The sequence below is a fragment of the Canis lupus genome, chromosome 29 (assembly GCF_048164855.1).
Source record: "Canis lupus baileyi chromosome 29, mCanLup2.hap1, whole genome shotgun sequence".
In the NCBI taxonomy this organism is placed as follows: Eukaryota; Metazoa; Chordata; class Mammalia; order Carnivora; family Canidae; genus Canis; species Canis lupus.
Genome location: NC_132866.1, coordinates 7,389,382 through 7,400,941, shown reverse-complemented (window position 1 = coordinate 7,400,941; position 11,560 = coordinate 7,389,382). Strand labels below are relative to the sequence as shown.

Genomic DNA, 11,560 nt, shown 5'->3' with positions numbered 1-11,560 from the left:
TGCAGCCAAATGCAGCCATAACTTATATAATGCCCTTCATGCATTATATCCAAAGAAAGGTCATGGACTTTTGGGCTAGGCCTGAGTCTATCAGTGGCCCATGATACCATGTTATCTTGGACCAATGTCATTCTTCAGATGAGGAACCTGAGTCCCTGTATTCATTTTCTATTGCTGCTGTAACAAACTGCCACAAATGTAGTAGCTTAAAACAACACATATTTACTATCTTACGGCTCTAGAGGCAAGAAACCCTAAAATCAAGGTGTCAGCAGGCCTGAATTCTTTCTGGAGGCTCCAGAGGAGAATCCATTTCTTTCCTTCTTCCAGGTTCTAGAGGCTGCCTGCATTTCTTGGCTTCTGGCATCTTCATATTCAAGGCCAGCAGTGCTGCATTTTTGGATCTCTCTCTCTCTCTCTCTCAGTTCTGCTTCTATTGTCATGTCTCCTTCTCTGACTCTCCTGTATCCCTCTTTCCCTTATAAGGACTCTTGTGACTACACTGAACCTGTTTGGGGTCACCTAGGATAACCTCCCATTTCAAGATCCTTAGATTAATTACATTAGCCTAGTCACTTGTGCCAGGTAAGGTAGGACATTCACAGGTTCTGGAGAGAAAGATGTGGATACCTTCTAGGGGCATTATTTTGTCTACCATAATCTAGGTATAGAAAGTGATTTTCCCAAGGTCATACATGGCCAGCAGAAGAGGGAGAACCATGGGCAGGCTCCCCACCACTGGCAGAAATGCCCTTGCTTCTCCTCCTTGTCATGAAGCTACAGGCCAGCCATTCTTCAAGGTTGGCTCAGAAACCACTGCTGCCCTCTGTGGTGAACAAGAGCCCATCCTCGTGGCTGTGTCTATGTTACTCGTTGGCACTTGGCACACATTTGGTCAGCAATCTTCAAGGCATACGTCTTGTTCTCTTCAGTCTTGGCTCAAAGGCAAAGATCACACCTTAGGTCTTTTTGCAACCCAGAGCCCTGAGCCCACAGAAGTTCAATACATGTATATGGAGCATGATGTTCATGGCAGATTATCCAGACTGATTCACTTAGCTCCCCTACCACAGAATCTGGAAGGCTAAAACCTGCATTTCCCAGACTCCCTTGCACGTTGGGCTAGGTTCCACCAAGCTAAACAAGGTGAAAGCAACGTAGGTGGTAGCCTCAGGTGGAGAGCCTCCTTTAAGGGCACAGTGGTGGGCAGATTTGATTCTTTGGGGCCTGTACTTCCCCTGGCATCTTAGGAGCCAAGTGATGGAGCAGTACTCCAATGGAATAATGCAACTGGGTGTTTCTCATAGCTGCATGGCTCTTGGCTGTATAGTCCTCGAGCTTGGAAACTCCAGTTCCCATGGAAATCTGTAAGCTTCTTACTGCCTCGTATAAACATAACCCTTTAGCTGGAGTGGTTTCTATTTTCTGCAACTAAGAAGCATGGCTAACGTAAGGTTTAATATTCTTTTCTCCCACAACCAGATTATAAATCTCCAAAGAATGGGAACTACATTTTACATCTCTCCTATAAAATCAACAGAGTACACAGTTCCCCAGTAAACTTGGCACATGATATGCACAATTAAGTTCTAAGATTCTGATGAATTCTTCATCCTATCTGTGACTCGAGAACCTAAATGAAGTAGCCATTCTACTATGGTCTTCTTTTGATACCTCAAAGCTAAGTCACACCCAGAGAAGTCTGATTTTTTCAAGTTTTAGTTTATTTATTTTAAGATTTTATTTATTTGACGAGAGAGAGAGAGAGAGAGAGAGAGAGCACAAGCAGGGGAAGCGACAGGGGAGAGGGAGAAGCAGACTCCCCGCTGAGCGCAGAGGAGAGCCCAATGTGGGGCTGGATCCAAGGACCCTGGGATGATGACCTGAGCCGAAGGTAGATGCTTAACCCACGAGCCACCCAGACGCCCTTCAAGTTTCAGTCTAAATACCTGGAACGGTCAGAGGGCTAGTCAAGGAAACTTCCCCTTTTCAATTTTTATTTAATGCAAAAATTAGTTAATGGTAATTGGAATGTAACAATTCATCCATAAGGTCACTGGCCTAACACATTGCAACTTTCCCATTTTTTTTTAACTTTCCTATTTTGTTTCCAGCCCTATTCCTTTGAATCCTTAATTTTGCAGAGCTGAAGTCCACACTGCAGTTTCGTAGTCTGTTTTCTCATATAACACGTGCAGTTTCCATGTCGTTGCCTTGTCTTCGTCTTCATTTTTGACGGCATAATGTTTCTTTCTATAGCCATGTCGTACTTGCTGGCACATGGACTCTTGCAGCTTATGCTGGCATGATAGCTTAGGTGCGCTCACCGACTTTCGAATCACTTCCTTAGCATCACTTCCCAGGCGCGCCATCATCCAGCCAATCGGTGCAACTACCTCCACTGCTTTTAGGGCTGTCACACTCTTCAGCCAAAGGATGAGGACACCAATGCAGCGCTGGTGTCTTTGATTTTTGCTACTTTTCCAGGTACCTCCTTGTCTCGATTGGCCTTGCTCTGGTTTTTAGGGAGGTTGACTGTTGGGTTTTTTTGCTTGCTTTTTGTCTTTGCTTTTCCTGCCTTTTGTCCACTGAGCTCTCCTGGGGAGACGGCTCCCATTTCGGGGGCGTGTGACCCGGGAGTGGGGCTGGCGGCACCCGGGGCGCCCCGCTGGTGCGGCTGGCCTCTCCCCGCCGGTCCCGTTGGCCCCGCCCCGCCGGCCCCGCCGGCCCGCGCAGCCCAGGACTACATTTCCCAGGCGCCCTTGCGCGGCGAGCCGGGCCGCCGTTCCCCGCCGCGGGTTGGGACGCGGAGTCCGCGGCGACGGCGGAGCGCGATGGCCGCGTGGGGCGAGCGGCTGGCAGGCGTGCGCGGGGTGCTGCTCGACATCTCGGGCGTGCTGTACGATGGCGGTGAGGACGGCGGCTCGCCGATCCCTGGCTCCGTGGAGGCGGTGGCGAGGTGAGTGGGCCGCGGGGGGCGCGAGGCTCGGCGCTCCGCCGGGTCCCCCCGCCCACGGCTTCCGGCCGCTGCCGGGGGGCGTGTCGGGGGCGTGTCGGGGGCGTGGCCTCGACTTGGCCCCGCCCCCTCCGCAGCCCCGCGCAGCCTGCACCCCGCACCCCGCACCCCGCACCCCGCGGAACGCAGAGCCTGTGCGGGTGCGAGCTGCGCTGTCGCCCGGGCCGCCCCTGGCTTCCTGCGGCTGCTGAGCGCTCGGGATGGGGCCGGGCAGGGTTGGGATGCGCTCTGAGTGCAAAGTCCACGCCGCTTTCCAAGACTTCGTGGCAGAAACGTAAAGAGCTCCTTGTGTTGCTTTTTAGGGATGACGTGTTGGAGTGATAAGGATTTGAATATATTAGGTTAAATAAAAGGTATTAGATTCCACCTGTTTTTTGCTTTTGTTAATGTGGTTCATAGAGAACCTTCAATCATGTATGTGCTGGCATCGATTGTTTTGGGGAGGGAGAGGAGGAGGAGGGCATCTTGCTCCCAGAAGACCGCACAAGGACCACCACGGACGGTTGGCACCACCGGACCCTCTGCTTTGTAGTTGCCATTGGCAGGACAGGCCAGTGCTGCCATGATTTTGAGGGGCAGCCCAGGAAGGGCTAATTGCCCAGGACCTGGCTTCCCAAACTCACTAGTTGGAGGGCCCTGGTTCATGGCCTGACCTCACTAGGACTCAGTTTACCTACCTATAGATAGCACTTTTTTTTTTTTTTTTAAGATTTTATTATTTATTCATGAGAGACACAAAAGCTGATTCCAGCTTTTCTCCAGAGCCGGTGGGACACATCTCTTCCCGACTCTGCATTCAGTGCCATGCCCGTAGCCCGAAATCAGCGATGGTGGAAGTATTTACACCATGGAAACCAGCAAACGCAACCAGGACCTGCCCAAAGCCCTCTCTGTGCCAGCGAGCCGGGTCTTTGACATTTGCTAGCACACCACTGCCCAGGGACCAGTCTCAGCTCCAGAGCTGGGGATTATCAGCAAAGTATGTCATGTCCTTGAACCTCAGTTTCTTTTTTCTTTTCTTTTCTTTTTTTTTTAAGATTTTATTTATTCATTCATGAGAGACACACAGAGAGGGAGAGGCAGAGACACAGACAGAGGAGAAGCAGGCTCCATGCAGAGAGCCTGATGTGGGACTCGATCCCTGATCTCCAGGATCACACCCTGGGCTGAAGGCAGCGCTAAACCGCTGAGCCACCCGGGCTGCCCTAGATGGCACTTAGGTGAGCGTCTTGGTCCTTCTCTGAGAGCCCACCCCACTGGTCTGTACAGGAGCCATACTGTCCTGTGTCACGAAGCAGGAGGTGTTTGAGAAGCCAGGAAGTCAGAAAATGGAGACAGGGCCTCCAGGAGAGCATGTGAAGGGCAGCTCAGACCTGGGAGACTCCCAATGGCCCTGGGAGCTTCATTTCCTAAAGTCCAGGTTTAAGTCCTGCCCTTTGCCTTGGTGTCCCAAGGGCCTCACAGAAGCTCTGTCATGAACAAGACTGTGTTTGGGGGTTAACTGGACCTAGTAAGGGGGAGCATGAGATCACAGTCTTAGGGCTGTGAATGAGGCAGACACGTCTTCATGGGGCTCATGTCTGAGGCGGAAATGGACAGTAAACTTGGATGCAGACAAGTAAACATAAGGTTGGCTGGACGGTGACAGAGGAGAGGCTGGACTTCTCTGAGGAGAAGGCATTGGACGGAACTAGAGGGTAAGAAGGGCCGTCTGGGCCAAGGGACAGAGGAAGTGCATTCCAGGTAGAGGGAACAGCAACTGCAAAGGCCTGCGGCAGAAGAGGGCTTGGCACATTCATGTTCACGGAACTGGAGACGGGGAGCATGGCCGTAGCAGGGACTTGTCACGGAGAGGTGCCTGATTTTATCCTCAGTGCCCTGGGAAGTCACTGAAGATCTTAGGCAGGAAAGTGGTGTGATCTGATTTTTGTTTTAAGGAACTTGAAATGTAAAAAGTGAAACTGTGTAAGTATCAAATGAAAACAGGAGAGATCTCCTTTGAAATCTTGGAGTAGAGGACCTTTATAATTATGCCCTTAAATCTAGAAGTCAACAGAAAAAAAAAAAAATCAACAGCCTAATAGAAAAATGCATGCAAGATGTAAACAGTTCATAAGGAAGAAAAAATAAATGTGACCCCTAAGCATATGAAAGATGCTCAGCCTTACTTAGATAAGAGAAATGCAAATTGAAACAATGCCAATGTGCCATTTTTCTTCAATATGAGAAACTTGGCAAAAATGCACAACTTTGGGCATACGTTCTCTTGGTGAGAGTTTGTGGAAACAGAGCCTGTCTTGTGGAAGATACATTTGGCATTATCTGTTACCAGTTCCACTTCTGGAAATTGCCCTACCTCATACATGAGAAAAGGACATCAGTGCGAGGTCATTCGTGACAATAACTTTTGAAATAGGAAAACACTGGAAACAGGTCAAATATCCACCAATAGGGAAATGTCATGGCCCACCCATCTATGCAGTGGAATACCATGTGGCATAAATAGGAATGAGTGTGTGCCTGTCATATAGACGTATTGTCAGTGAAGACAGCAAAGCACAGAACAGACTGGGCAGTGTCTGTCTTTTGGATGAAAAAAGGCAGAAATGCAGTGATGTGTTCCTGCTGCTGTGTTTGCGTAAAGAAACCGAGAGAAGAGTTTCACTATTTGAAGAGCAAGGGGGCGGACAATTGAGGGGTGCTGGGTGGTTGCTTCTTCATTGTACAGCTTTGTGTATTAACCTTTTTTTTTTTTTTAACGTTTTTGGACCACATGAATGTATCTCCTATTTGTAAATTTGAATTACAGGTATTTTGTTAATTATCTGTCATTAAAGCTGGAAAAAAGGTACTGCACCAAAAAAAAATTACAAATATTTTAAGATCACTCTGGTTGCAAAATGGGGAATGGCCTGGCAGTGTAGTAGGTGGCAGGGCTCAAGAAAAGAGGCAGGGGAACCAGATAGGAGACCATTGTATGGTCCAGAGAGAGATGGTGGGATGTGGACCAGGGGGGTGGCAAGAAAGGAGTGAATGAAAGAGGTGTTTTGGAAGTAGGACCAGGACAGCCTACTGATGAGTATTGTGGGGGCCAGAGAGAAGATGGAATAAAGAATGACTCCCAGTGTTGGGTTAGAGCACCTGAAAGGATAGAGAGGAGTGGAGAGGGGGTGCAGGGCAGGTGCCCTGATGGCTCGTGATGTATGTGAAGTTTTTGGCTGAGTGCTCAGTGCACGATAGACCCCATGACAGCACAACATATATACATACGTTTATTAAAGTTATGGAATTCTTTTTTTTTTTTTAAAGATTTTATTTATTTATTCATGAGAGACAGAGAGAGAGGCAGAGACACAGGCAGAGGGAGAAGAAGGCTCCATGCAGGGAGCCTGACATGGGACTCTATCTCCAGTCTCCAGGATCACGCCCTGGACTGAAGGCAGGTACTCAACCACTGAGCCACCCAGGGATCCTTTGGAATTCCTTTATTAAAATATAATTAACATACAATGTTTTATTGGTCTCAGGTGGACAACATATTGATTTAGCAGTTCTGAATATTACTCAGTGCTCACCGGGATGGGTGTAGTCACCATCAATCACCAAACAATGTTGTTACAGTATTATTGACTATATTGCCTGTATTTTCTGGGCGAGGCTGCTCTCAGAGGGTGCCTGTTCTGTGCTAGGTGTTCATGCTTTCCTCTCACTACCTTGTGTGGCCCCTGACAGTCTGGGCTGGGGAGGGGCTGTGGTTCCCCTTTGTTTTTTTTTTTTTTTTAAATTTTTTTATTTATTTATTTATGATAGTCACAGAGAGAGAGAGAGGCAGAGATATAGGCAGAGGGAGAAGCAGGCTCCACGCACCGGGAGCCCGATGTGGGATTCGATCCCGGGTCTCCAGGATCGCGCCCTGGGCCAAAGGCAGGCGCCAAAGCGCTGCGCCACCCAGGGATCCCTGTGGTTCCCCTTTGTCAGCTGAAGCCGGTGCAGCTCAGGGTTTGCCAGGGCCTCAGCTGGGATGGCCCAGGGACTCCGGCGACCCAAATCTGCCTGACTCCCAACAGCTGTGCCAGAGCCATACTTCGAGTCCTTTGTGGGAAGAGTGGGTATTGACAAAGGTCAGGGCTTCCAACAGGCCAACCTGAGGAATGCTCCCACCCTGACACAGACCTGCCAACCAATGGAGGCACAGATCCCAGGGTAGTGGTAAGGAGGGGTCTCTGGCCTGCTAACCTGTGTGGGTTCTGCGCTGGCACCTTCCCACTGATCGCCAGGAGGGTTTTCTTTTGATTTTGTTTATCTCAGGCTGATTTTTGTAGCTGGGATGTCTCTGGTAGCAGCTATATTGTGTAAATTTAACAGCTGTATACTAACAGTCTTAAAATATATCAGAGCCTGTTTTGTGGCTGAGAGGGGGATTTCCTTCCCTAGAGCAGGTGGGATTATTTTTGGTGAGGGTGCTCCTTATCCTGGGAGATTTTATCATTGTGCTGTCCAGGGGCCTGGAGACCTAATGGTCTCGTCCCTCCAAAACCTCCCGGGTTCCCATGCCACAGGACCAAGTCCCCGGCCTCCCCTGGTCCACTAGGGCCTTCTGTCTCTCCCTCTCTCTCTCTCTCTCTTTTTTAAAGATTTTATTTATTCATGAGAGACAGAGAGAGAGAGAGAGAGAGAGGCAGAGACACAGATAGAGGGAGAAGCGGGCTCCGTGCAGGGAGCCCGACATGGGACTCGATCCAGGGTCTCCAGGATCACGCCCCGGGCTGAAGACGGCCCCAAACCGCTGAGCCACCCGGGCTGCCCATCTTTTTTTTTTTTTTTTTAAAGATTTATTTATTTATTTATTCATGATAGACAGAGAGAGAGAGAGAGAGAGAGAGAGAGGCAGAGACACAGGCAGAGGGAGAAGCAGGCTCCATGCCGGGAGCCCGGTGTGGGACTCCATCCCGGGACTCCAGGATCATGCCCTGGGCCAAAGGCAGGTGCTAAACCGCTGAGTCACCCAGGGATCCCCCTACTAGGGCCTTCTCAAGTGAGCTTTGTGGCCTTTTGTTCACCCACTCCCGCACCCGCCTAGTATTAGTTGCGTAGTTACGTAGGCTCGTGGGTAGGGTTTTCACTGATGAGCCCCTTGGTGCTCCTAGTTGCATAGACTCGTGGGTAGGGTTTTTGCCGATGAGCCCCTTGGTGGCCAGCACCCCCTGAACCCAGGCTCACCCACAGCACCGTGCGCTCTGGCTCCCTGGACATCCTCTTCTCTTCAGCTCCTCTGCCCTGCCTCCAGTGGCCCACTGATCACACTCGGGCCCTCCTTGTGGGTGGTCTGGGCATGCACGAGGTCCAGCGCCCAGATGCACCGTGGTAGTGAGTGTGGTACTAGAAGTTTCCCACTGCTTTTGGAGTTTCCATGGGGATGTTTCACACATGCAGAATGCCCCTGTTTTGTAGCGGCCACACCAAGCATAGGCTCTCCCAGGAACCTTTTATGGAACAGGTGCTACCTGCCAAGGATAGTGTCTGTAGCCCCAAGGGTGATTTCTTTACACCCTGCATTCTGTGGCCTCCTTGATATGTGAGGCTTGCTTTGATTATCCAAGGGAGCTCCAGGGAAGTCCCAGGGGTGACAGCGGCTGCAGAGGGACAGGCATCATGGGGAGGGGACAACGTCCTGGGGGGCTTTTCACCCCCTGGCAGCTCCCCAGCACCATAGGCTCCCAGCAGTACCTTCCATCCTGGGAACCCTGGAGGGGGCGGCTCACTACTCTCCTTCCTGGACTTTCTGCAGTGACACGTGTCCTCAGATTTTTCTGAAAGGTTCCCACCATCTGGGGGACATAGAACATATGCGGAGGATAAACTCTGCCTTACAGAACAATGTGGACCACGGTCATAGCGGTCACCAGTGATTGAGGGAGGCCTGTCACATTCTGGGCCGGTGCTTGACTGCAAAGCTACCTTCACAACCAGCCCTGAGGTGGGATTTTGGGCCCCTTTCAAAGTGAGGTGCAGAGATTCAGGAACCAGCAGAAGTGGGAAAGGTGGCTGGGCCAGGTCAGCCCCAGGTCTGTGCGACTGCAAGGCCTCCATGGCCCTCCCAGCACCACCCTGCTTCTCAGTACATGTGTTTGCTCCTTCAGTCATTCCCACCCCACAGGTATTCACTGGGCCCTTCTAAACTGCCAGGACACAAGGCAGATGGAAGTCCCTGCCTAGTGAAGCCGAGGGCCCAGTTGGGAGATCTGTGTGATCCACAGGGAGCTGAGGAGTGGGGAAGCACAGCCTTGCAGATCGGCTGCTTGTGTGCGCTGGGATCTGGACATACCACCTGGCCAGAGTGTCCCAGATGGAACCGAAGGCCCAGGCTTCAGAGGGCCACACAGGCCCCTTCCTGGAGCTGCTGGGAACCGTGCTTCGAGCTCTCTGACGGCTCTAGGATTTGTGGGCGGGCGTGGTAATGGGACATCTGTAACCAGCCCGGGGTGCCCCCAACGGGCCCTTTATTGGAGCCCATTCTTGGGCATTTGGGCTCTCGGAGGGGAGCCATTCGGAGGCAGGGCTGGGCACAGCAGGGGCTGACCGGCACAAAGGAGAGCCCCGGAGGCATCTGCATGTGAAAGGCAGGTGGGCCTTTACTGCGTCCTGTCTCAGGCCACTAAAGCACAGCTGCTGAGCCCTGCTCGCAGGCCTTTTTGTGGCCGGCGGAAGGAAGCCCAGCTCGGCCCAGGGTCGCTTCATAAAGCAATTCCCACCCAGGACCGCCAGTCCCACAAGCCATCCTTCCAGGTGGGGCCTCTCAAGCCCCAGGGTGCACCGGAAGCCCTGGGACCCTGTTCCCGGCGAGGCCCCTCCCAGCAGGTTTTGGAGCAGCGAGGGACGGGGCCAGGGGAACCGTGTCTGAAGTCACCAGCCTGCAGTTCTCAGGACTGACCCCTCCTCCGGCCTCCCCTCCTCGACGCTGGGCCGCCCGGCTGCATCTGGCCCTAGGGGTGGCAATAGTAACAACTGCCAGGGACCGACGACAGACAGCCGGGAGCCTCACCTGTGCTGCCTCGGCCCATCCTTCCAGTTGGGGCCCAGCACCTGCCAGAGGAGGTCCCTTGGGGATATAGGAGGGGGCGGCCACTTGGTTGAGCTTGTTTGAGCCAACAGGAGCTTTCCTGACTCAGCCCAGACCTGGGACAAGGTGTGCTTTGACGGGACCACCCTGCCACTTCCTGCTGCCATTTCGTGGGTGGCTCCCTCCTCGCAAACAGTCCCACTAGTACTGGAAGGTACGGAGCAAAAAGTCCAAACCTTTGTCACCAGCGCTGACTGACGCATTCCTCTAGGGTGACACTGTGGTTCCTCCCAAACCCCTTCTGCTCTGTTTCCCCCTACCCCGAAGCACAGAGGACTTGAAGACCCAGTGCCTCCAAGACCCTCTCCTGACATCACACCCTCCTCACCCCCTGCCCCGCACTCCGGCCTCCTCTCCCTGGTGCTCCCAGGTCACAGAAGGCTGAGTCCCTGCAGATCCCGAGCCAGGGCTTTCCAACTCTTATGTAGCCTTGGAACATTTACCCCCCAAATGAATCCAAGGTAGACCCCCCCGCCATTAAACAAAAGGACAAAGTTCAACAAGTGTATGTTGTCTCTGTTCAAGTCCATAATCCATGATGAAGCCAGTCAGTGAAAATGATCGAAGTGTTTTGGTGAGTGACGATATTGAAGCCCCGACCAGTGGACAGCTTAATAGTTAATTTTTAAAGATTTCATTTCTTTTTATGAGAGGGAGAGAAAGAGAGAGCACAAGCAGGGGAGGAGCAGAGGGAGAAGGAGAAGCAGGTGCCCCGCTGAGCAGGGAGCCTGATGTGGGGCTGGATCCCAGGATGTGGGGCTGGATCCCAGGACCGTGAGATCGTGACCTGAGCCGAAGGCAGATGCTTAACTGACTGTGCCCCCCAGGCGCCCCACCTCTAGCACCCCAAGGATGTGCGGGGAAGCCATGCTGGCACACCCGGCCCCAGCCCTGCCTGGAGTGGCGTCTGCCACAAATTTCCATGACCCTGCGGCTGACAGGATGCTGCCCACGTGTGGAGGAGAAACCAGAGACTCAGAGGCCTGCCTTAAAGATGCCCCCCCGGGGAGGGAGAGCAGGGCCGGTGCCCTCCCCAGGGCGGGTGCTGCTTCCTCGTATCACCCAACAGAGGGTGGGTGCCAGCTCTTGTGGGTGAGGCCCTGGGCATTGAGTCCCAGCTCTGTCCCGTGGTGGTGATGTGGTCTCAGGCAGGTGTCATAGTTTTTTTGTGCCTCAGTTTCCCACCTGTGTCAGCGGGGGGAAGTCAAGTGAGATATTTCCTCTTACACTGCCATTTCACTTGTGCCACCTCTAGGAGCTAACGGAGCATTTTGTGGCCTGAACGGTCAGCTAATGGTGGAGAGGTGGTTCTTCTGCTGATAAGCGGAGTCTTTCACCTGTTGAACTTGGTACTTGGTCAACCCGAAATCTCTCAGCTCGGCCCACAGGGTATTATTCACGTTTGTGTGCATTTTCGTGAAGCC

General features: G+C 52.2%; 1 protein-coding gene across 3 annotated transcripts in view; it reads left to right on the top strand.

Annotated features, from left to right (window-relative positions):
• Nucleotides 1–2,773: 2,773 nt before the first annotated feature.
• The window catches only part of LHPP (phospholysine phosphohistidine inorganic pyrophosphate phosphatase), a 127,026-nt gene continuing 118,239 nt past the window's right edge, over nt 2,774–11,560 (top strand). The window contains exon 1 of one of the 3 annotated variants that reach the window (XM_072804969.1): nt 2,774–2,959. In XM_072804969.1, the coding sequence (XP_072661070.1) occupies nt 2,835–2,959 (125 nt within the window). In that variant the 5' untranslated portion in view covers nt 2,774–2,834. The remainder of the gene's footprint in view (nt 2,960–11,560) is intronic. The other 2 variants (XM_072804968.1, XM_072804967.1) reach the window with 2 other exon arrangements.